Source organism: Cetorhinus maximus, chromosome 11 (assembly GCF_964194155.1).
Source record: "Cetorhinus maximus chromosome 11, sCetMax3.hap1.1, whole genome shotgun sequence".
Classification (NCBI taxonomy): Eukaryota; Metazoa; Chordata; class Chondrichthyes; order Lamniformes; family Cetorhinidae; genus Cetorhinus; species Cetorhinus maximus.
Window position 1 is genome coordinate 89,549,799 of NC_135889.1, and position 24,477 is coordinate 89,574,275.

Genomic DNA, 24,477 nt, shown 5'->3' on the forward strand with positions numbered 1-24,477 from the left:
TTCAGGGATTTACGGATTTAGGAACCTCTTCTGTCTCCCATTGCTCCCAAATCTTTCCATTATTCCTGCCTTCAATTTCTCTGTTACTAATCTTGGGCACGGCCAAATAAATCAAGTAGCTAGGTTTATCAAGGTAACAATTAGTACTCCTGATGAAAGATCATTGACCTGAAACATGAGCTCAGTTTCTCATTCCACAGATGCTTCATGATGGGAATATTTCCAGCATTTTCATTTAATCAAGGTCAATGTTTTTATGTGATAAACTATTAAAGGCTGTTTTATATTCTTTTAATTTGAATTCCTGGAATCCAATAACTTTGTGCCATCTCCTAGTATCTTATAATGTTAAGCCAATTTTCTCATGGCAATAAATTCACAAATCCAGTGAATTTAATTGCCCAAGTATTGGGAACTGACTCCCAGAATCCAAGTTAAAAGAATACAAAAACAATGATGAAGAAGGAAGTTCCATTTATACAGTATTTCCATTTATACATAGTGTTTCAAGTCAAATTAGTTTAAAATCAAAGTCACTGTTACATCAGTAAATTGCACACAGGATCCCAGAAACAATGTTCTTTTCCGAACAGCTTCTAGGATCATTCACGCCTGAGCAGACATATAGTATTTCAACATCTCTTATAAAAGGTAGCACCCTCCGATAATGCAGTACGTCCAGTACCAGACTGAAGTGTCAAATAATGCCGCGTCAGGGTTGAACTATAACTCTTATTGACTTGGGAGAGAGCTGCTAATTGTGCCAAGCTTTAACCCAAGCTATAAATACCTGATCTGCAGCCAGTCTGGTGTTTTGATAGGATCTACTTTTGACAGATTTTTGGACTCAGACTAATTGCACTCCAGACTTGATTATTCCAATGCTTCCCTGGTCAGGCTCCCATTTTCCACCCTACATGAAGCTTAATTCTGGATTTCTCTCCCTAAATATCTTACCTATTTCTCTCTTCCTTTTAAAGGTCCCTTAAATCCTACCTCTTTGGTCAAGCTTTATGGTCACCTGTCCTAGTATCTCTCCTGTCTTGGTGTCAAATTTTGTTTTAATAATGCTCAGGAAGCACCTGAGGATGTTTTACTATGTAAAAGGAACTTGCATAAATACAAGTTGTCATTACTGTACCTTTACAGCCTTCGCCGTTTCCAGGGATTGCTCTGGGGGTATTCCCACCTCTCGATCTCTCAAAAGTTGCTGGATGAAGTATGTAATATCACGACCAGCAATTGGAATGTGTTTAATACAACTACCAATCACGTACCCTTCAGCCTTTTAAGAGCAAGAAAAAAAAAAGAGAAAAGTATGTTAAATATAGCTAGTCCAGACATTGGAGCGCTTGGTAGTACAAATTGGCTGAAAACCTCAAGACTCTTTCAATAGACATTTTGATTTACCCCAATTTTGGCATAGATCTCGGGCTGTTAATTACATCCACTTTAATTTCAAGACAATAGAAATGTTAGCAATAAGGTGCAAAGGGGGAAATGCAATGCTTGTAGGAACTGCACATTATCCAGAAGACTTGGTTCTCATTTGATCTCTTGTGATGTTGCCACATTCATAAACTGTATACTGCTTATGAACATGTTGATAGCACTGCTTTACTTAAGTGGATTGCTGACGTTGAATTGGAAGCAAATTTCAAATCCCTCTATAATCTTATTCCAGCATATCTCTACAACATCTCATAGCAATGAATTAAATGCAACCCAGAAGAATTGGGACAGAAGTTAAAACTGCTTGGCAATAAATCAGTGAACTAGGCAATCAATTGGGTCAAGAATTAAAAACTCAACCAGGTGGCAGTGGTGTAAGGAAGGGTCGGCAACCAAGGATTCAAAGATCAATTTATTTCAAAACGAGGAAATCATAAATAATCAGACACAAATCAGTTTATAGCGCTTGAATTGTTGTAGTCAATTTTTCAGGAGAGATAGGCTTGAAAGGATTTGGGAGACAGAATTAGGGTAAACAAGGAGAAATGATTGCATGGGCAGAAAAGGTCAATAAGTAGTAACCATGTAAAAAAGTTTTAAGTTCAAAAGTATTTTAAAGCATTACAAAAAGAGTTGAGTGACAGATGGCTGCAATGAAAATGTCTTTACTTTCTGCACTGGGAATTTGGTGTCAAGTTAAAAATAGTCAGGAAGCTCATGCATACTATATGTAAAACTTGTGATACAGAATACAAGTAGTTCATAGTGTAGGTCATCAGCTGGGTTATTGTATCTGTGCAGGCAAGAGCGATCCAAACTAATCTTACAGCTCCACACTTACCAAGATTTGCAGCTTTCACTGCTTAAAATATTTATCCAATTAATCCTCAAGTCACTACCTCAACACCACATCAGGAAAAAAAAGGCCATTCAGCTTTGAGCCTGTTCCGCCTTTCAATTAGAACATGATGCATCTCTACCTCAACTCATTTCACGCTGTAGCAAAGCTTCAACAAGTTTTTGTGTGAAGAGATTTTTGAGCATTGCTGCTCACATAATTGATAACCCTTCATCACTAAACACCCCTATAGTGGGGCTCAACCCAGTAGCCTGGCCAATATTTACCACTCAACCATCATCACTAAGGCAGATTATCTGACTATTATCTCATTGTCTTTTATGAGACCTTGCTGAGCTCAAATTGGTTGCTGTGCTCCATACATTACAACAGGGGCCACATTTCAAAAGTAGTTAATTGTCTGTAAAACACTTGGGGATGCCCTGAGGTTTTGAAAGGCACTGTAGAAATACTAGCCAGAGGAAATGATCTTTCCCTAATGAATAGAAGAACCCTTAATTTAAAAAAAAATCCTCACTCCCTTCTCTGCTCCAGCAGAAATAATTTCAGTATCTCCAGTCCCTCTACATAACTGCAGTTTCCTATCCCTGGAATAATGGTAACTTCTCTGTGGATTTAATGTCCATGCGTCCATAACCACAGATAGTGCTCTAACCATCATTTTATAAAGAAATGTTGTTGCTTCTTGTACTTTATATCACTATTTATAAAATCTATAATTGTATTGCTTGATTTAAAAATACTTTCCAACTGCACTCACTTTAAAAAAAATGTACTTGAAGTTAGTTCATCTATACCTTTCAGTGTCTGTCCACGAAGTGTACACATTCTGGCCCATGTTTATCCACTTTAAAGAACAGTTGACACATCTGTCCATCCTGCCAACCTGTTTTTGTCTTCCTGAAGTCTTTTACAGTCCTTCTCGCTGCTTGCCAAACTTCCCACTTGTGTACCAAAAGTAAATTGATTGTAGTCTGTACACCCAAGTAATAACCATCTATATGTACACCAAAAAAGCAAAAGTGGACCTAATTCAGATCCATCAGATATACCACTATGATATACCACTTGTTCCAGTCTGAACAACTATTTAACAACACCAACTGATTCCCAGCGGGCAAGCTATTTTCCATCAAAATTAAAGCAAGATGCTGTGTATGTTAGCAATCTGAAATAAAAACAGAAAATGCTGGAAAAACTCAGCAGCCCTGAAGGGTCATATGGACTTGAAATGTTAACTCTGTTTCTCTCTCCAGATGCTGCCAGACCTGCTAAGTTTTTCCAGCATTTTCTGTTTCTATTTCTACTTTCCATCAAAGTTGTTACATTTTCTCTTATAGCATATGCTTGATTTATTTTCCCAAAAAACCTTGACTAATTTTTTTTGGCTATATCGTTCAGAGATCTGCACTAATTCTGCTCTCTTGCACATCCTTGATTTTAATCATTCCTTTGGCATCTGTACCTTCAGCTCCCTAGGCCATAATCCTCATTTTTCCTCCTCTAAAGTGCTCTTTAAACAGCTCATGGGGCTCAATGTCAAATTTTGTTTGATAATGCACCTGTGAAGCGTATTCAAATGTATTACTACGTTAAAGGTTCGATATAAATGTTGTTTTGTTACATCTAGGTAGTCTTTTCCTAATAAGCGTAAAGGAATCACTTAAAGAAAAGATGCCTAAGGTATAGCTTTGTTTGAAGTCCCATTATGATCAGAAAGCACAACTGAAGCAGAGTAGAAATCAGATCTTTAAACCATTAAATACTTCCGTAAGACAAGTGCTCTAAATAGGCTTATCCAGGTGTCAAGTAGAGGTTAATTGCTGCTGCTCAGTGAAGTATGTCTTTAGACTGGCAACTGCATGTAAATACTCAGCTTCTCCCCTTAAAAAGGAGCAAGACTAATCAAGGTCACCAAAAAGCTGTAAATAATTGTTCAGTTGTGGCATTTTCCTACTTTAGAAATATGGTACTTTAGTTAAGCAAGTGAATAGCAAAATACATAATGTATGTTTGACAAGCAAGTTCTGAAAATACACCAGACACCACCTTTATTGTCAGTAAATAGTGTCGATTGTGCACGCCCAGTTTCAGATATGGCATTGGTATAAGGTGACCCTACTATGAAATGTGGGTATGGTAAAAGATGCTCAGAATCAGTTGGATGGATAGAAAGACAAATGAGTGGGTTAGGTCAAGGGTAGAAGCTCAGTAAACAGGAGAAATGCTAGCACAGTTGAAGATTGCCAAGTGTGGGCATTGGAAACAAATACCTCACCCTGGCAACAACTGAAGGAGAAATTGAGAGTTAAAACAGAAAGGAGGAAGAAAAATTGGATGGGTTGATAACGCCAAGATGTGGACTGAGGGAGAAGAAAGCCAGAGAAGAAGCAAGACGATGTCAATGGCCTACTAAAGCAATGGTGAAAATTGAACAAATGACCCTATGTGACCATAAATGCAATCACTCGGTTACTGCGCATGAATCCCAATGCCTCATACCCTAAATAACTCTCTGCAGTCAAGTTGGCACTCTCCCTCTGACAGCTGAACTCCTCGCATCTATGAACATCTGTCCCAATACATAACAGCTGATCTCTTTACTGGGGCTAGTAATGCTTGCCACTCTTAAGGCTTGTGGCAATTGTGTGGGTTCTGACAAGATCAAGTTAACAAAAACAGAATTACCTGGAAAAACTCAGCAGGTCTGGCAGCATCGGTGGAGAAGAAATCAGTTAACGTTTCGAGTCTTCATGACCCTTCGGCAGAACTTAAGTATGGTTAGGAGAAAGGTGAAATATAAGCTGGTCTAAGGTGGGGGGGCGGGGGGGAGAGAGAAGTTGAGGGTGGGGTGATTGTGGATATAAGCAAGCAGTGATAGGAGCAGATAATCAAAAGATGTCACAGACAAAAGGATCAAAGAGGTGTTGAAGGTGGTGATATTATCTAAGAAAAGTGCTAATTAAGAATGGAAGGCAGGATACTCAAGGTACAGCTCTAGTGGAGGTGGAGTGGAAAGACTAACAAAGTTTTAGTTTTAGATTTAAAAATAATGGAAATAGGTGGGAAAAGAAGAATCTATATAAATTATTGAAAAAAAAGGGAGGGGGGAGAAACGGGGTGGGGATGGGGGGAGGGGGAGTTTAAGATCTAAAGTTGTTGAATTCAATATTCAGCCCGGAAGGCTGTAAAGTGCCTAGTCGGAAGATGAGGTGCTGTTCCTCCAGTTTACGTTGGGCTTCACTGGAACAATGCAGCAAGCCAAGGACAGACATGTGGGCAAGAGAACAGGGTGGAGTGTTAAAATGGCAAGCGACAGGGAGGTTTGGGTCTTTCTTGCGGACAGACCGCAGGTGTTCTGCAAAGCGGTCGCCCAGTTTGCGTTTGGTCTCTCCAATGTAGAGGAGACCGCATTGGGAGCAACGAATGCAGTAGACTAAGTTAGGGGAAATGCAAGTGAAATGCTGCTTCACTTGAAAGGAGTGTTTGGGCCCTTGGACGGTGAGGAAAGAGGAAGTGAAGGGGCAGGTGTTGCATCTTCTGCGTGGGCATGGGGAGGTGCCATAGGTGGGGGTTGAGGAGTAGGGGGTGATGGAGGAGTGGACCAGGGTGTCCCGGAGGGAACGATCCCTACGGAATGCCGCCAGGGGGGGTGAAGGGAAGATGTGTTTGGTGGTGGCATCATGCTGGAGTTGGCGGAAATGGCGGAGGATGATCCTTTGAATGCGGAGGCTGGTGGGGTGATAAGTGAGGACAAGGGGGACCCTATCATGTTTCTGGGAAGGAGGTGAAGGCGTGAGGGCGGATGCGCGGGAGATGGGCCGGACACGGTTGAGGGCCCTGTCAACGACCGTGGGTGGAAAACCTCGGTTAAGGAAGAAGGAGGACATGTCAGAGGAACTGTTTTTGAAGGTAGCGTCATCAGAACAGATGCGATGGAGGCAAAGGAACTGGGAGAATGGGATGGAGTCCTTACAGGAAGCGGGGTGTGAGGAGCTGTAGTCGAGGTAGCTGTGGGAGTCGGTAGGCTTGTAATGGATATTGGTGGACAGTCTATCATCAGAAATTGAGACTGAGAGGTCAAGGAAGGGAAGAGAAGTGTCAGAGATGGACCATGTGAAAATGATGGAGGGGTGGAGATTGGAAGCAAAATTAATAAATTTTTCCAGGTCCCGACGAGAGCATGAAGCAGCACCGAAGTAATCATCGATGTACCGGAGAAAGAGTTGTGGGAGGGGGCCGGAGTAGGACTGGAACAAGGAATGTTCCACATACCCCATAAAGAGACAGGCTTAGCACTTTTCTTAGATAATATCACCACCTTCAACAGCTCTTTGATCCTTTTGTCTGTGACATCTTTTGATTATCTGTTCCTATCACTGCTTGCTTATCTCCACAATCACCCCACCCTCAACTTCTCTCTCCCCCCGCCCCCCCACCTTAGACCAGCTTATATTTCACCTTTCTCCTAACTGTACTCAGCTCTGCCGAAGGGTCATAAGGACTCGAAACGTTAACTGATTTCTTCTCCACCGATGCTGCCAGACCTGCTGAGTTTTTTCAGGTAATTCTGTTTTTGTTTTGGATTTCCAGCATCCGCAGTAGCTTTTAGCTTTTTGTTTTTATCTCTGTGTTTAACTGACTGCCACCTCTCTTCAAGAAATGCCCTCTCTGAAGAAGTATTGTTCTGTTCTCTGACAGGATTTCCGCCTGTCTCTTCTGCCCTGCTCACCTTCATTGCTTTCCATTTCTCTCCTGGTGTTTGACAAGGTGTTTACTAAAACCCGCTTTCACAGCCATATCTCCTTTCTCAGTGACTGTCTCCGTCTCCGACTCACCCAATGTGGATTTCAACTGAAATTCCATCCCTCTTGTTTCGAACCCACCCAGGATTACAGGTATCTCCGGGACATAAAACGTTTCTCGGACTGCTGTTCCCGTCGCATTCTGAGATCCACACTCAGTGCCATGCGCCGCCATATGAACACACTTGACCTCTCCCTCCAGCAGCACTGCCGCACCCTTTTTCAAAGCTGCGCGTGTCCCCAGTTTCATTTTATTCTTTGCCTCATCCGTCGCCTCAACAAGAAACTTTTTCTCTTTCTCTCAAGTGCTAAGGAACGCAAGCTCCAACAACTCGACACCAACACGCATCTGGGACCCTCCACCCCTGCTTGTCCCTCCGTCCCCACCCCATCTTCCAATCCCAGCCCCAGCCGCGTATTCACTATACCCCCTGACCTTCCCCTCTCCGATGCTGAACGTTCAGTGCTCAGCAAAGGACTTAGCTTCATACCCTTACGCCCTCAATGAATTTCGGGCTGGCATGATGCTGAACTCTTCTTCCGCCGTCTTCGTCACCGTGCTCACTTCTTTGGGCAGGAGTCCTCTCCCCGTTCAACGGATCCTTTTACCCACCTCCAATATTCTCTCTCCACCTGGACCCCTCCCTCTGGATTCTTACCTTCTCTTGATCTTTTCATTGAGAACTGTCGGCGTGACATTAGCCGTCTCAATTTCTCTGCTCCTCTCACCCATTCTAATCTGTCTCTCTCTGAACTCACTGCACTCCGTTCTCTCAGGTCCAACCCCAACATTGTCATCAAACCCGTTGACAAGGGTGGTACTGTTGTTGTCTGGCGCATTGACCTCTACCTCGCGGAGGCTGAGCGTCAACTCGCAGACACTTCCTCCTACCTCTCCCTGGACCATGACCCCATCACAGAACATCAAGCCATTGTTTCCAGGACTGTCACCGACCTCATCTCCTCTGGAGATCTTCTTCCCACAGCTTCCAACTTGATAGTCGCCCAACCTCGGACGGCCCGCTTCTACCTCCTACCCAAAATCCACAAATAGAACTGTCCTGGCAGACCGATTGTGTCAGCCTGTTCCTGCCCCACGGAACTCATTTCTCGTTATCTTGACTCCCTTCTCTCTCCCCTTGTCCAGTCCCTTCCCACCTACATCCGTGATTCCTCTGACACCTTACGTCACATCAACAATTTCCAGTTCCCTGGCCCCAACCGCTTCCTCTTCACCATGGATGTCCAATCCCTCTACACCTCCATCCCCCACCAGGATCTGGGTCTGAGGGCCCTTAGCTTCTTCCTTGAACAGAGGCCCCAACAATCCCCATCCACCACTACTCTCCTCCATCTGGCTGAACTTGTTCTCACATTGAACAATTTCTCCTTTAACTCCTCTCACTTCCTCCAAATAAAAGGCGTGGCTATGGGTACCCGCATGGGCCCCAGCTATGCCTGTCTCTTTATGGGGTATGTGGAACATTCCTTGTTCCGGTCCTACTCCGGCCCCCTCCCACAACTCTTTCTCCGGTACATCGATGATTACTTCGGTGCTGCTTCATGCTCTCGTCGGGACCTGGAAAAATTTATTAATTTTGCTTCCAATCTCCACCTCTCCATCATTTTCACATGGTTCATCTCTGACACTTCTCTTCCCTTCCTTGACCCCTCAGTCTCAATTTCTGATGATAGACTGTCCACCAATATCCATTACAAGCCTACCGACTCCCACAGCTACCTCGACTACAGCTCCTCACACCCCGCTTCCGGTAAGGACTCCATCCCATTCTCTCAGTTCCTTCGCCTCCGCCGCATCTGTTCTGATGACGCTACCTTCAAAAACAGCTCCTCTGACATGTCCTCCTTCTTCCTTAACCGAGGTTTTCCACCCACGGTCGTTGACAGGGCCCTCAACCGTGTCCGGCCCATCTCCCGCGCATCCGCCCTCACGCCTTCTCCTCCTTCCCAGAAACATGATAGGGTCCCCCTTGTCCTCACTTATCACCCCACCAGCCTCCGCATTCAAAGGATCATCCTCCGCCATTTCCGCCAACTCCAGCATGATGCCACCACCAAACACATCTTCCCTTCACCCCCCCGGCGGCATTCCGTAAGGATCGTTCCCTCCGGGACACCCTGGTCCACTCCTCCATCACCCCCTACTCCTCAACCCCCACCTATGGCACCTCCCCATGCCCACGCAGAAGATGCAACACCTGCCCCTTCACTTCCTCTCTCCTCACCGTCCAAGGGCCCAAACACTCCTTTCAAGTGAAGCAGCATTTCACTTGCATTTCCCCTAACTTAGTCTATTGCATTCGTTGCTCCCAATGCGGTCTCCTCTACATTGGAGAGACCAAACGCAAACTGGGCGACCGCTTTGCAGAACACCTGCGGTCTGTCCGCAAGAAAGACCCAAACCTCCCTGTCGCTTGCCATTTTAACACTCCACCCTGTTCTCTTGCCCACATGTCTGTCCTTGGCTTGCTGCATTGTTCCAGTGAAGCCCAACGTAAACTGGAGGAACAGCACCTCATCTTCCGACTAGGCACTTTACAGCCTTCCGGGCTGAATATTGAATTCAACAACTTTAGATCTTAAACTCCCCCTCCCCCCATCCCCACCCCGTTTCTCCCCCCTCCCTTTTTTTTCAATAATTTATATAGATTCTTCTTTTCCCACCTATTTCCATTATTTTTAAATCTAAAACTAAAACTTTGTTAGTCTTTCCACTCCACCTCCACTAGAGCTGTACCTTGAGTATCCTGCCTTCCATTCTTAATTAGCACTTTTCTTAGATAATATCACCACCTTCAACACCTCTTTGATCCTTTTGTCTGTGACATCTTTTGATTATCTGCTCCTATCACTGCTTGCTTATATCCACAATCACCCCACCCTCAACTTCTCTCTCCCCCCCGCCCCCCCACCTTAGACCAGCTTATATTTCACCTTTCTCCTAACTATACTCAGTTCTGCCGAAGGGTCATGAGGACTCGAAACGTTAACTGATTTCTTCTCCACCGATGCTGCCAGACCTGCTGAGTTTTTCCAGGTAATTCTGTTTTTGTTTTGGATTTCCAGCATCCGCAGTAGCTTTTAGCTTTTTGTTTTTAAGATCAAGTTAAGCCTGTCCAAAGCTAAACCAAGGTGCAGTGTGGCAGCAACATTTTCACTCAGTCAGCTGGGCTTCCAGAATGGCTCAACTTCCTTGTTGGATTCCAGTTATCGTCCTTCCATCACCCTAGTGCAACAACTTATTAATTCTCTTGCTCTTAGGAGCAAAGAGGTGGCCAAGAGAAGAGGGGATAATAACATTTTCATTATTTATAAAACCGCAATGAAGAAAGAGATACCTTTAGTCAATGCCTATTTTGGATTGAGCGTGCAAAATAGTGGCATTAACTCAAGTTCTTACTTTTTTCTGGGAAGTGACTGGACTTAAAACAGGATATGCAAATATTGACCAATTGCCATCTCACAAGAAATGACAAGGTTGAAAGTAATATCACAATGGTTTTCATTTTGCAGGAACCAAACATTAATCTATTTTATTTCACCATTATTGAATGTATCTCTACCAAAAACAAAACAGTAATTCTTCGGCCAGTAGCCAAGTCAATGACTGTTAGTTCCCCTCCCATCCAGTCCATTGTTCCTCTTTTCATTTTTTCCACTCATTGATTTTATTCACTAGTTCCCCTTCAGTTTTCCAGCATGGTTGCTCTTTACACACCCCTTCTATGCCAGCTGTTATACTCTGTCCCATCTCTACTGAATGCCAGCTTCCACAGCAGCTCCTGTCGATTTCTTCATCTCCTGCTTAGCTAGACTACAGATACAGAAACAGAACTTCCGTTGTGAGCAGAGTCAAATGTAAACTAGTTAAAAGATTTATATTTGAAGGTTGGTACAGGTGTGTTTATTGACAGCAAAAGTAAATCCTTCCATAAAGGAACGGAGCATGTCAGTTTTATTAGTCATGTCCACAGATGGGAAAACTGCCAGTGTAACACCCTTATTCAAAAAGGGAGGGAGACAAAAAACAGGTAACTATAGGCCAGTTAGCTTAACATTCATCATTGGGAAAATAATGAAGGATGTAAAGCAGAGCATTTAGAAATGCTTAATATAATCAAGCAAAGACAGCATGGCTTCATGAAGGCAAAATCAGGCCTGACAAATTTATTAGAATTCTTTGAGGGGGTAACAAGCAGGGTAAAGGGGAGCCAATAGATGTAATATATTTGGATTTCCAAGAGGCGTTCAATAAGGTACTTAAGATAAGAGCCCATGGTGTTGGGGGCGGTATATTAGCATTGATAGAGAATGGCCTAACTAATAGAAGGCAGAGTTGGGATAAGGGGGGCATTTTCAGGATGGCAATCTATAACTAGTGCAGTGCCACAGGGATCAGTGCTGAGCCCACAATTATTTGTAATATATATTAATGACTTGGATGAGGGAAGTGAATGCACTATCGCCAAGTTTGTGGATGACAAAAATAGGTGGGAAGGCAAACGGTGAGGTTGACAGTCTAGAGGGATATAGACAGGTTAAGTGAGTGGGCAAAAACTCAGCAGATAGACTATAATGTACGAAAATGTGAGGTTACGCACTTTGGCAGGAAGAATAAAGGAGCTGAATATTATTTAAATGGAGAAAGACTGCAGAAAGCTGCAGCACAGAGGGATTTAGGGATCCTTGTGCATGAATCACAGAAAGCTAGCATACTAGTTCAGCAGGTAACAGGGAAGGCAAATGGGATGCTGGCCTTTATTTCAAAGGGAATGGAGGATAAAAATATGGAAGTCTTATTAAAACTATACAAGGCACTAGTTAGACCACACCTGGAATACTGTAACAGTTTTGGTCCCCTTATCTAAAGAAAGATATACTGGCATTGGGGGCAGTCAGAGAAGGCTCATTAGTTTGATCCCAGGTATGGAGGGATTTTCTTAAGGTTTGAGGTAGTGTAGGTTGGGTCTGTACTCATTGGAGTTAAGAAGAATGAGGGGCAACCTTATTGAAATATATAAGATTCTTAGGGGGCTTGACAAAGTAGATGCTGAGAGGTTGTTTCCCCTCGTGGGAGAGTCTAGGACCAAAGGGCATAACCTCAGAGTAAGTGGTCGCCCATTTAAGACAGAGATGTGGAGGGATTTCTTCTCTCAGAGGGTAATGAATCTGTGGAATTCTTTACTGTAAAGAGTTGTAAGTATATTCAAGGCTGAGATAGATTTTTAATCAGTAAGGAAATCAAGGGTTATGAGGAAAAGACGGGAAAGTGGAGTCGAGGGTTATCAGATCAGCCAAGATCTCACTTAATGATGGAGCAGACTCGGTGGGCTGAATGGGCTGCTTCTGTCTTATGGTCCACAAGGTGATAAAGTGTTATAAGTTTTACTCCTATTAAATTAATTTTCTTAGAGGTTGATTGGTTACAGAAAAACCCCGCAAAATATTATCTGACTGCTAAAGGTATACCAAAGTGCAGCACTATCATGTTCAAATATTCCTTTGCTTGTCGTCAAAATTGTAAAAAAAATTACTTTAACAGGCTTAAAGTTGATCATGGACATAGGCAAATGTAACAAGTGATTTGCTGGATAAGTTTTAAGATCAACTGTCCTTCAAACCACAGGAAATTGCATCACATCTACCATAAAAAACAGCCCACAATAGTTCTCAGAACTGCAAAGTTTAACTTGTCAATGCCATTTATGGTGAGCTATCCTCTTCAAGTAATAAGGAAGGAATAAAAATAAAGGTCATTTGATTTTGGCAACATCAGCATTTACATTATGGAACAAATTCCCCAATTAGTTGAGTGGAAAACAAGCTTTAGATTGAAGCACAGAGTAGAGTTTCATAATGTGGGATGAGCTAATGAGGAACATATTGTTAAACAAAATTAGGTTTTTAAAATAAAAGGAATACAAGCCTGGAAAAATGGCCATGCTGCACCCATTTTTTTTAAGAGCCAAAGTGTTTAAGCATCCAATTGGGCAAGCAGGAAGTGCTGTGCCCACCATATTGGAGTGGACAAAAAATGGTGTCCTGGCACAAGCCTGAGATAGATTATTCTACGGCTCTGTCCTCTTCACTATCCATGAGGTAATAGGCACATGGCTAAACAATTCTGCCCATGAAGAGAGCAGCAAAGTTGAAGCCAATATCTTGGACACTAACAATGGCTATTCAACATTCAAGATTACACATTTAACTTGTAGAAAACTGCTGGCATCAGTTCACATGTGAATGCTTCCATTTTGGAACAGTGCATCAGCACATCAAACCCACAACCCATATTGCAGTGTTTTAATTAATGAATGGTTATTTAGAGCCAAGAGGCTTTTTAATACGTCATTCTGAACTGCAGGGCACCCTTCACAAGTGACTAGCCTTTGAAAAAAAAAGAGCATCCGGTTGCAATATCCAATACTAACGTAATAAAACATTTTTTAGTTTAGGCAAACTTTGAGATCATTCACTTTGGCAAAAAAATTGTGTTACTCAGCAAAACCTCACTTCATGTATAATGAAAATTGGACAAGCACACAATTTCACTGGGATAGGGACTGGAACAGTTTCTTACCCCCCACCCCTACCATCTTTATGTTCTGCAGTTGCTAGAAAAAAAATTCCAGGAATGAGGCATTTGAAGTAACTTCACAACAAATTAAAAATAACTTGAGTGAAGATTATGTTGTGGCTATGATTAAGAAAAATAAAAAAAATCAACTAATCACAGAGAATATCAAATTCGTAGCAACATGAGAAAACTGAAATAAGTAAATATTCAATTATCCAAGAATAACTGCATTAACTTAGCCATCAGTTCATCAATTAATCACTTCAGGGTTTCAGTGGTTGTTTTTAGTTAAAACAGGGCTCACTTTCTCTGTGCCTGTATTTCTTTGCATTTCTCTCTCTTTCTCTCCCTGTGCGCACATGTCCCTGGGTGTAGGACACCTGGAAACCCTGACAAGCCAGGAATCCTAACGCCCTACCTTCCGGAAGGCATCAACAACATCCAGAAAAAACAGTCCCCTCAAAGAAGAAAATTTATTCATGCAGCAACAAATAGGACTTGCTAATAAACAGTCAACCAGTCAACCAATACTCTCATCATTCCAGGATCTATGGAAAGAGAGAAATAGAGTCAAAGTTTCAGGTCATCAACCAGAAATGTTAATTTTTGCTCTCTCCACAGATGCTTTTATTTCAGATTTCCAGCATCTGCAGTATTTTGCTTTTGTCTCAGCACACGCTGTTCACAGTACACAGTATACCTGGTTCTCAATGGACAGATACCCAATTACTTTATGGGCCTCAATTTGCACATCTAGGAGTTAAAATATAAGTAACAAGGTGAATATAGCTAAGCACTGCATGCCTTTTTAAACTTTTAGAATTCTTACATGTTTCCAGAGTTGTAGTAAAGGGTAAGAGCAGCAGTACTGGACTGTTACAAGGCAAGAAATCCATTGAGCACATCTACTCCACAATAGCAGCAAAGACATTAACCATTCTTATGGAAAATTAATCAAAATAACATCCTTGTATGTTCTTCATCTATCTCCTTATTCATCCCTTTCTAGTCTCAGCTTTATACTTAAATCTCTTAAATTTGGGAGAAAGAAAACAGGCCCAATGAGCTTCTACCAGGAATAATAAACATCAAATCTCCAAGTTGTGGAACAGATGCTGTGGAGGATTTTTTTGTGCCTTATAATCTAGGTGCTTTCACCAATGTCAAAGAAGACAGCAGTGATTCCCGCACTCCTATATGCTTCACAGACTTGGACGACCTACAGCAGGCACCTCAAAGCACTGGAGAAGTACCACTGGCAGTGCCCTCAAAAGGACCTCCAAATCCAGTAGCAAGAAAGGCAGTCCAATAGCAGCATACACTCGCAAGCCAACTTGCCCAGCATCAAAGCGCTAATCACTCAAAACTAGGGTCTGCTGGGTGGGTCATGTCGCTCATATGGCTCACACCAGACTCTCAAAGCAACTGCTCTACTCAGAACTCTGTCTCAGCTGGAGACTCCCAAGAGGACAGCAACAATGCTTTAGAGATGTCCTTAAAGTGTGACTGAAGAAGTCAAACATCTTTGCCGATTCATGGGAGACCTGGTTTGTGACTGACCAAAATGGGGGTGGTTTATTCGGGAAACATCGAGACACTGTCAGGAACATGCAGTGAAGCTGAGGCTCACAAACCTCCCAACAACCTATTTACCCAACCCTTCAAACACAATCTGCCCGCACATAGAGTCTGCAGGTCGCACATTGGACTCAGCCATTTCAGAGCCAAATTGAACTGGAGCGGAAGCAAGTCATCCTCGATCCCAAGGGACTGCCTAAGAAAAGAGTTAAGATTAGTTCAGCCAAGCCATAATCATCTTAAGTATCACTGGGGGAAAGCCATCAAATTTTGTTTGAAAAGTACTGTGCAAAAATCAGCTACTTTAACTGTTCGAACATAGAGCTGAACTTCAAACAATCTGTTTCAATTGTGTAGAATTTAAGGGAGGCTTTGATATATTTTGAAAAACACTTACCACTGGAATGACGTGAGTGACACCATCCCCACTGTCTATAACCGTTCCAGTCAGCGTTCGCTCTCCAACTTGTCGAGATGTCCATGAGGCAGCCAAAGCAAGGACAGCCTGAAGATAAACCAAAAATACTAAAGGGTTGTGTTTCAATCCTAAATGAAGAATATTTAAAACAAGTTGTATTGTAGCTAACATTAATACTTTAAAAATGCATACAATGTGCAAGGACTTAGCTTGGGCTAACTTCTAAATAATAGAGTTTTGATTTTCATTGTTCGTGTAGAAGCAATATGAAAGTAGTACTTTTAAAATATCTGAGAAGCCCACCTTCTGGAAGTTATATAGACACTATGGTAGAGAAAAACAATCTTTTCTCAATTTTTCTGGCAGCATGGGTCAAGGAAGCTAATGCATTCTGACCAAGACGGAATGATATATTCGACCAGTCCCAGATCGGAGTGAGAATTCAGGGGGTGGGGAAGATGCACACAAGAAGTGACAATTATAGTATGGAGTTCAGACCTAATAACATGCAGAATTAAATACCTGCTTTACGATGAAATAAACAGAAATGACGAATGAATTGCTATTGCCTATAGATGGTGCCAGGGTGGGGATGGGATCCAGTCAGTTTAAAAGAAGAGAAGGAAAGGAAATTGAGGGATTTCAAAGTGAGAAGCACTATTGGAGAAGTACTTCAGATTAGAAGTCAAACCACAGCAAAACAGAAACTGTGAAGGCCAGTTTCCTTGCAGTTAAAGAGGAAACTATAAATGCCTGCACGAAGTACAAAGCCGAATAAACCACTCTTCCTTTGGTTTCACACAGCAACAGGGAAATTACATTCATTAGAGATGCTATCCTACATGAAAAGCACTGACGTTTAAGATGAGTGTGGGATGGTTACAATTGGAAAAAGTAAGGCAGCTGCCTATCTCAAGGGCGAAGAAACTCCTGCAACATAGAGACCAGAGAATTGTAAGAAGATAAATCAAGATTGAAATCTTCAGCTCTGCTAAGCAAAGCCTATTCTATAAAACGTTATCCAGCAAGTCTATTGTCCTCGTCAACATAGCACCAATGACAGAAGAACCTATTAATAAGAACTTAATGAATTATAACAAGATACCAGCACTCTTTCATCCCTCTACAAAACTGTGAATACAGAAAGAAATCTGATATAGGAATCAGAGCCATTGCAAAGGTCGTTATTAGCATGGAAAAGCATTTCTCAAGTAATTTGTCAGCAATTTGTGAGAATGGCTGTGGTCTAATGTCCAAACATTATCGCTGAATTTGAGACTATATTTGTTTCAGAGACAGAGATGGGGAACATATCAAGCCGAACTAGGTATAGCTATTAATCATCTGCTGTTGGGCATATTGGAGTGGAAAAAGTTGACAAGTGTGAGCCAAAGGTTCAGGTGAAGAAAAACCCAAGACAGAGAGGTTTGCTATCTTATCAATGGAGCGGTTGTACTTCATAGAACAGAAAAACAAAGTTACAGCCACAGGCATCAGGCGACAAAGTTACAGCCACAGGCATCAGGCGACAAAGTTACAGCCACAGGCATCAGGCGACAAAGTTACAGCCACAGGCATCAGGCGACAAAGTTACAGCCACAGGCATCAGGCGACAAAGTTACAGCCACAGGCATCAGGCGACAAAGTTACAGCCACAGGCATCAGGCGACAAAGTTACAGCCACAGGCATCAGGCGACAAAGTTACAGCCACAGGCATCAGGCGACAAAGTTACAGCCACAGGCATCAGGCGACAAAGTTACAGCCACAGGCATCAGGCGACAAAGTTACAGCCACAGGCATCAGGCGACAAAGTTACAGCCACAGGCATCAGGCGACAAAGTTACAGCCACAGGCATCAGGCGACAAAGTTACAGCCACAGGCATCAGGCGACAAAGTTACAGCCACAGGCATCAGGCGACAAAGTTACAGCCACAGGCATCAGGCGACAAAGTTACAGCCACAGGCATCAGGCGACAAAGTTACAGCCACAGGCATCAGGCGACAAAGTTACAGCCACAGGCATCAGGCGACAAAGTTACAGCCACAGGCATCAGGCGACAAAGTTACAGCCACAGGCATCAGGCGACAAAGTTACAGCCACAGGCATCAGGCGACAAAGTTACAGCCACAGGCATCAGGCGACAAAGTTACAGCCACAGGCATCAGGCGACAAAGTTACAGCCACAGGCATCAGGCGACAAAGTTACAGCCACAGGCATCAGGCGACAAAGTTACAGCCACAGGCATCAGGCGACAAAGTTACAGCCACAGGCATCAGGCGACAAAGTTACAGCCACAGGCATCAGGCGACAAAGTTACAGCCACAGGCATCAGGCGACAAAGTTACAGCCACAGGCATCAGGCGACAAAGTTACAGCCACAGGCATCAGGCGACAAAGTTACAGCCACAGGCATCAGGCGACAAAGTTACAGCCACAGGCATCATACTCCTTAAGCAGCGTCAAAATTGGTCATGTTTTCAGACATTGTTAAATGTTTGCACTGAACAACTGATCAATCATCTTGAACAAACAGGCACTAGAAGCAAACAAGAAAATGATGCTATTGAAATTCTGGTCTACTGAATAGGTCTCAATTAGTTACTTAGTAGATACCCAGTATATGGGAAAGTCCAAAAATAGCACAGTATGGAAAACTTCTAGCAACTTTACTGATAGAATGTTATGTAAGAGAAAGCTTCACCTTACCTGAACAGCAATGTAAAGACCGGGCACGTTGAAGGATTCAAACATGATCTCAGCGGTATATTCTCTATTTTCTGGCGTATTTAATGGTGGTTCAGTCTGTTGAAGATATCATTCAAGCCATTTAGCAAATTGCAGCTGATATATTGTGTTCGTTCAAATGAGGAGCCGAGGAATTAAAATTTTCTATTGGGTTAAGTATATCAGTGAGTAAATTAATAAAACTATTAGTGCAGAGTCGGTCTAGAGGCATCAATAATTTAAACAAGGTCCTAACTAGATTGTAAAAGAGGAAATAGATGGTATTTGCTTCAGATTTGATCAAATAATTATAAAAACTAAAACCAATTTGATAATTTATCATATAATTAAAATCAATGCTTGATTAGTCTATCAGATCTAGAGGATAAAGTTAAAAATTACATAAAAAGGGACAGTAAAACTAAAGAAGTCAGGTATTAATTTACTGAAAATTCAAGGGATTTTAGATAATAAGACTTAAGTAAAAACTTCAGTTAACCTCCCTATAAAAGGTGTTGACAGCACAGGCGAAGTAGCTAATTGGCATAGCTGCTGAGTCTTTAGTTATTTATGTTGTTAAGTTTAGTAGTTTGTTAGTAGTCTAATAAATAGAGGTATGGCAGGGCAGCTCAGATCCATGGAGTGAACACCTTGTTCCATGTGGGAGCTCCACAACACTTATCAAGGACGAGACACACATATGCTGGAATTATCGTCAGCTGAAACAGCTAGAGCTATGGAGTTGAGAGCTTGAACAGGAGCTTGCGTCGTTCCACTGCAACCGCCAAGTTGGAACTTTCGTAGACAGCACGTTTATGTAGTGGTCACCCCGCAGCTTAAGGGTATGCAGGCAGATAGAGAATGGTTGGGCACCAGGCAGGTAATGAAGGAATTCAAATGCATCTCGCTCTCCAACCAGTATTCTGTTCTGAATATTGGTGAGAGTGCTACATAGAAATCTGGTGTCTTGGTAATAACAGAGACCTGGTTTGAAAAGAAGAACTGAACTGGGTACGAAAAGTTCCTGTATACAACGTGCTCAGGAAAGAGGAGGTGGGGCAGCAGGACTGATTAAGGAGCTGATGTGCTAGAAGGGTCAAGGACAGTATCCATCTGGTTAAAACTAAGAAACTGATATATCATTACAATACTGGGCATTCTACAAGCCACCAACTAGTGGGAAAGATATAGTGGAGAAAATGTGCAGAGAAATTACAGAGAGGTGCAACATTATAAAGCAGTTAAATTGGGGGGGGCTTTAATTACTCCTATATAAACTGGAATAATGGGGTAAAGCGCAGAGAAGGGCAACAGAGTTCCAGAGTGCGTTCGGGGGAATTTTCCAAATCAGTTTTTTTCCAGTCTAGTGAGGAAGGTGGTGTTGCTGGATCCAGTACTGGGGAATATACCGAGTCAATGAATCAAGTGCCAGTGGGGGAACATTTAGGGCACAATGACCATTGCATAATGGGGTTTAGCTTAGCTATGGAAAAAGACAAGGAACAATCCAGAAGAAAATTAATTGGGGAAGGGACAACTTCAGTGGGGTAAAAATGGATCTGGCCTAGCTAAAACGAAATCAAAGAGAGGCAGGCAAAACTATAACTGAGACGAGATCGTTCTTTGGTTCTTCTAAACTTCAAGAGGACATGGACAGGATAGCGGACTAGACAAAATAGATGAAATTTAATGCAGTGACGTGTGCAGTTTTGGTAGGAAGGATGGGGAGACACAATATAAAGGGTATAATTCTAAAGGGGATGCAGGAGAAGGACTTGGTGGTACGAATGCAAAAATCATTGAAAGTGGCAGGGAGAAAGCTTTTAATAAAGCATCTGGGATCCTGGGCTTTATAAATAAGGGTGAAGAACACAAACAATGAAGACGTGGTAAACTTGTACAAAACACTAGTTTGGCCTTAACTGAATTGTTGTTCCCAGTTCTGGGCAGCATGCTTCAGGAAGGATGTGAAAGCTTTAGAGTGTGCAGAGTCTTACCTCAGTGCTAATATTCAATTCACATAAGAAAGATTCCAGGGATCAGATACATCAATAAAGTGGATAGGTTGACGAAGCTGGAGCTTTTAGTAACAGAAGAGAAGATTTGATGGAGCTGTTCAAAACTAGGAGGGGTCTGTACAGAGGAGAGTGAAACCATTCCCACTTGCACAAGGATACAGATTTAAGGTGATTGGCAGCAAAGGCAACTCAAGGAAAATCTTTTTTTAAGCAGCAAGTGACTGGGACCTGGAGTGCACTGAGTATGGTTCACTCGAGGCCTTCAAAACAGAATTGTTTAGTTATACGGACAGAAAAAAAAATGGTAGGGCTACAGGGAAAAGGCGAGGCCATGGGACTAGGTGAGTTGCTCTTGCAGGGAGCTGAATGGCCTCCTGCGCTGCACCTGTTCTTTGATTCATGATTCTATGAATTTGCATGCTTCAAAACACATAACGTCAATTTACTTCAGTGCTTGGACTAAAAAAGGTGTTTCTATGATATCTCAATGGTAACTCATTAAGTTATTAGATTAGAAGGCCATCAAGAATATCAAATTTGCCTCGTCTCTGTTCACAAATGCCTATGGAGAACCTGAAAGATTATAACTTCAGGGTAAACACAATTCTACATTACTATTACTATTCTGAAGAAGGGTCACACTGACTCAAAACGTCAACTGTATCCCTCTCCGCAGATGCTGTCAGACCTGCTGAGTTTTTCCAGGTATTTTTGTTTCTGTTCTACATTACTATACATTGAGTTAAGTCTATTTACAAATCAACTAATTGGCTTTTTCAGAGCTCATGCTTGCAGAACTTCAGGCATACCTCAGTGCTAATATTCAGTTCACAGAACAATCTTGTTTTCTCAATTACACTAGTGTCATTTTCTTCATGACCTTCCCAGTTAATAAAGTTCTAATAAATATGAAATTATTTTCCTTTTTTAAATGAAAGCAATAGGAGCAATCTCCTTCGCAGAAAACATGCTCCCAGGCTTTCATTCATTACTCTGTAGCTAATTGCAACATGCAATGTTGGCCCTTCAACTGAAACAGTTTACAACTATTGGACAACATACTAGAGCACTAATACACAGTATTAATTAAGGTTTACATTTGAAGTTACTATTTGCATGCCAAGTGACACAGCTTTATTTACCAAAAGGAAGTAATGGTCTTCTGGCTCTGCTCGAAGGTATTTAAAAATGACTTGTTCCATAAATCTCTCCATGAGATCCCAATCTTCAACTATGCCATGGCGAATAGGCCACTGTTGCAGAAAATAAAATTGCACATCAATTTGCTATTTTTAAAATATAATTAATGCCTCAACTAGATGACATATTAAAGCTCAAATATTAAAGGTCTATAAAAAGGCTAGGTATCTAAAATGTAACATTTCAAGTTTAACTGAAGAATCCAGTGCAGGTGATGTGTTTATTTTTGTAGTCAGAGAAGCAGGTTGTTGCACTAAGACACAATCCTTCAGTGCCTTCAAATATGTGTAGGCCCAAATTTGCTAGTAACTGGATTTTAAGCAAGCCTAAATTTATTTTACATAGGCTACTTACAGAGAGCAGACATTCTCAATTGTACTACTGATGATTGTGTAAGCAGTTTACAGTAAATTTAGATTTGAAAAGTAAATTTTATCAAGTCTAATTTATTCTCAACTTAGGTACAACCTCGCACAGCAGCCATTTCAGTCACAAAACAAGGGATAAAATTGGCCACAATCTTCTATAAAATTCCTACAAATTTACATTTTTTAAAATATTGAATGATCTTATGACATGACCATAATCTCAATGAGATGTGCAGAATATTTCATTAGCAAGCATAACTGTATAACCTTCTAAACTCCTAAGGTGTTATTATTCTAACATATCAGGTATTCTCCCATCAAAATAGAGTTTGTAAAAGGACATTGTAAAAAAGCTTCCAGTTTCTTTAAAAGTCAATATCATGGCAAACACTAATGCTAATCTCAACGCTTTTTATTTTCATTGAACATATTTGTGACATTAATGTGGATACATATAACTACTAAACTTGCCTTTGTTGCATAAGTAGGTTTATCTATTGCTTCATCACCTATGAAGAAATCCAAATCATCAACTCCTTTCATCACCCTCCTTTGTGCTTGGTCACCAACTTTCGCAGACTCCTTGATGGCAATACCTTGGGATATAATGGAGGAAAAGAACAAATAATCTATCCAATGAACTGCAACTATTTATGCAAAGACAAATACACAAAACAATCAATATTTGCCACTTCCAAAATTCAATGTTTCAATGATGCATACAATTTTAAGATAATTGCACTTTTCTTTTTAAATTTACATTTTGTGCAAAGATGCCCCAGATGCATATACACATCGTACAGCAGAAGCCAGAAACAAATTGCACTAATTAGAAATTTTCTCGAAAACCTATTCGAATACAGCTTTGAATCTGCTTGGAGTGCGATTTTGAAACTGATACTTGGCATTAATATTCCACTTAGGCCTTTTGGAAAAATAAATAAGTACTGCATTTATATCATAGAAAAATAAAACTAGCCCAAAGGGCATTCAGGGTTGGAGTGTAATATTACATAAAATTACTAGGCACAAGAAAAATTACAAACTTTAGCTTTTGAAAACCAATCGAACATGACACTAACAGTAGCTGGCACAGACAAAAATTAAATCTACAAATGCTGGGAAAAGATTTGAAACATCAATAAGTTGCCTTTTCTCTTTACAGAAACTGAGTGACCTGCTCTTCAAACTGACTTAATTTTAAAATATTAACCCGGCCAGAAGACAGGAAGGGAACTATTTCTACGTCAACCTGGCTACTTCATAAAATTAGGATGCTTATTTTTAAAATGGACAAGGTTTTACCCTGACTAGCCTTGAACCATACCAGAGGGATTTCTAACCTTCAGAAACTAGCAGGCACCTCACTTTCTTTAAAGAGGTGCTAATGCCCTTGGTGACACCAGGCAATTAAGTTCCAAAGAAATGCACCAATACCCTTTACATTTCTAAGGCAGAGCTCCGACCAAAAGAAACAGTATGTCTGCAAAGGGTCCCTGACTCCTATTAAACGCCTCAAGATTCCAGACCTGGGAAAATAAATTATTTGTCCAACACCAAGGAGAAGTGGGAGGTATGTCACGTGACCTCCCCCAAACTGCCAGAATCTATAATATTGGCATGTGGAACTAAACTCAGGCAGTCTACCATTTTACCATCTAATAGGTAGCAGCAGAAAGAGCACTGCCCAGGTAAACTGCCTAGCCCTCATCTACACAGAACTACTGGAACATTGGAACTTCTGTATCTGTGCCTTTAAAATTAATTCATCTCTATGTGCCTTTTTCCATCATGGAAGTCCTCGCTTATAGGAAAGACTGATCACCCTGAAACAGTCAGCCTGCTACCCTCTGAAGAAATGTGCCATTGGGATTTTGATTCTGGACTCAGATGAAACCATAACTTTTATTTTTATTGTGGTCTTGCCCTGTACCCCTTTCTTTCCCTTATTCCTCTTTTATTGTATAAGTGCAGAAAGGGGCGGACATTGCAAAACCCCTTACCGCGTTGTGCGCGCAAAATAAACCAATCCTCTTATTTTACCTCATCTCAAGTTTGCTGTGGGGTTATTAATAGAGGATTGGATCACTCTAAACCGAAGGGCTGGGGAAAACACACCACCACTTATAAAGGGGGAAAATCAGAAATCCAAAATGTTTATTTACAGATGGGTAGTGAGAGAAGAAATCAGGGCTGTTTAAATTACTCCCCCTCCTGTCCGTAACAATATTAAAACTATTCCTCGCACATTAATTTATTTTGGTTTGACATTGTGTTCACCTTTGCTTTTCAATATGGTGAAGAGGAGAAGAAAAACAAAACTGGTCTGAGCATTTATAACCTTTAGACAATTTACAATAAATAAAATATGATCTTTTCCCACTGAAGTTTAAAACATTTTTGCTACAGCAACTGCTGGAGGACCAGCCTGACAATTCTTCATTTCAATTCA

The 24,477-nt window shown here is 41.6% G+C and overlaps 1 protein-coding gene across 1 annotated transcript in view; it reads right to left on the reverse strand.

Moving 5' to 3' along the window:
- The window catches only part of actr3 (actin related protein 3), a 61,332-nt gene that overhangs the window by 13,144 nt on the left and 23,711 nt on the right, over positions 1-24,477 (reverse strand). Inside the window, exons 3-7 of the mRNA XM_078552406.1 lie at positions 22,497-22,621; positions 21,600-21,710; positions 18,422-18,517; positions 15,690-15,797; positions 1,142-1,285 (exon numbers count right to left, since the gene is read on the reverse strand). Coding sequence (XP_078408532.1) covers positions 1,142-1,285; positions 15,690-15,797; positions 18,422-18,517; positions 21,600-21,710; positions 22,497-22,621 — 584 coding nt within the window. The remainder of the gene's footprint in view (positions 1-1,141; positions 1,286-15,689; positions 15,798-18,421; positions 18,518-21,599; positions 21,711-22,496; positions 22,622-24,477) is intronic.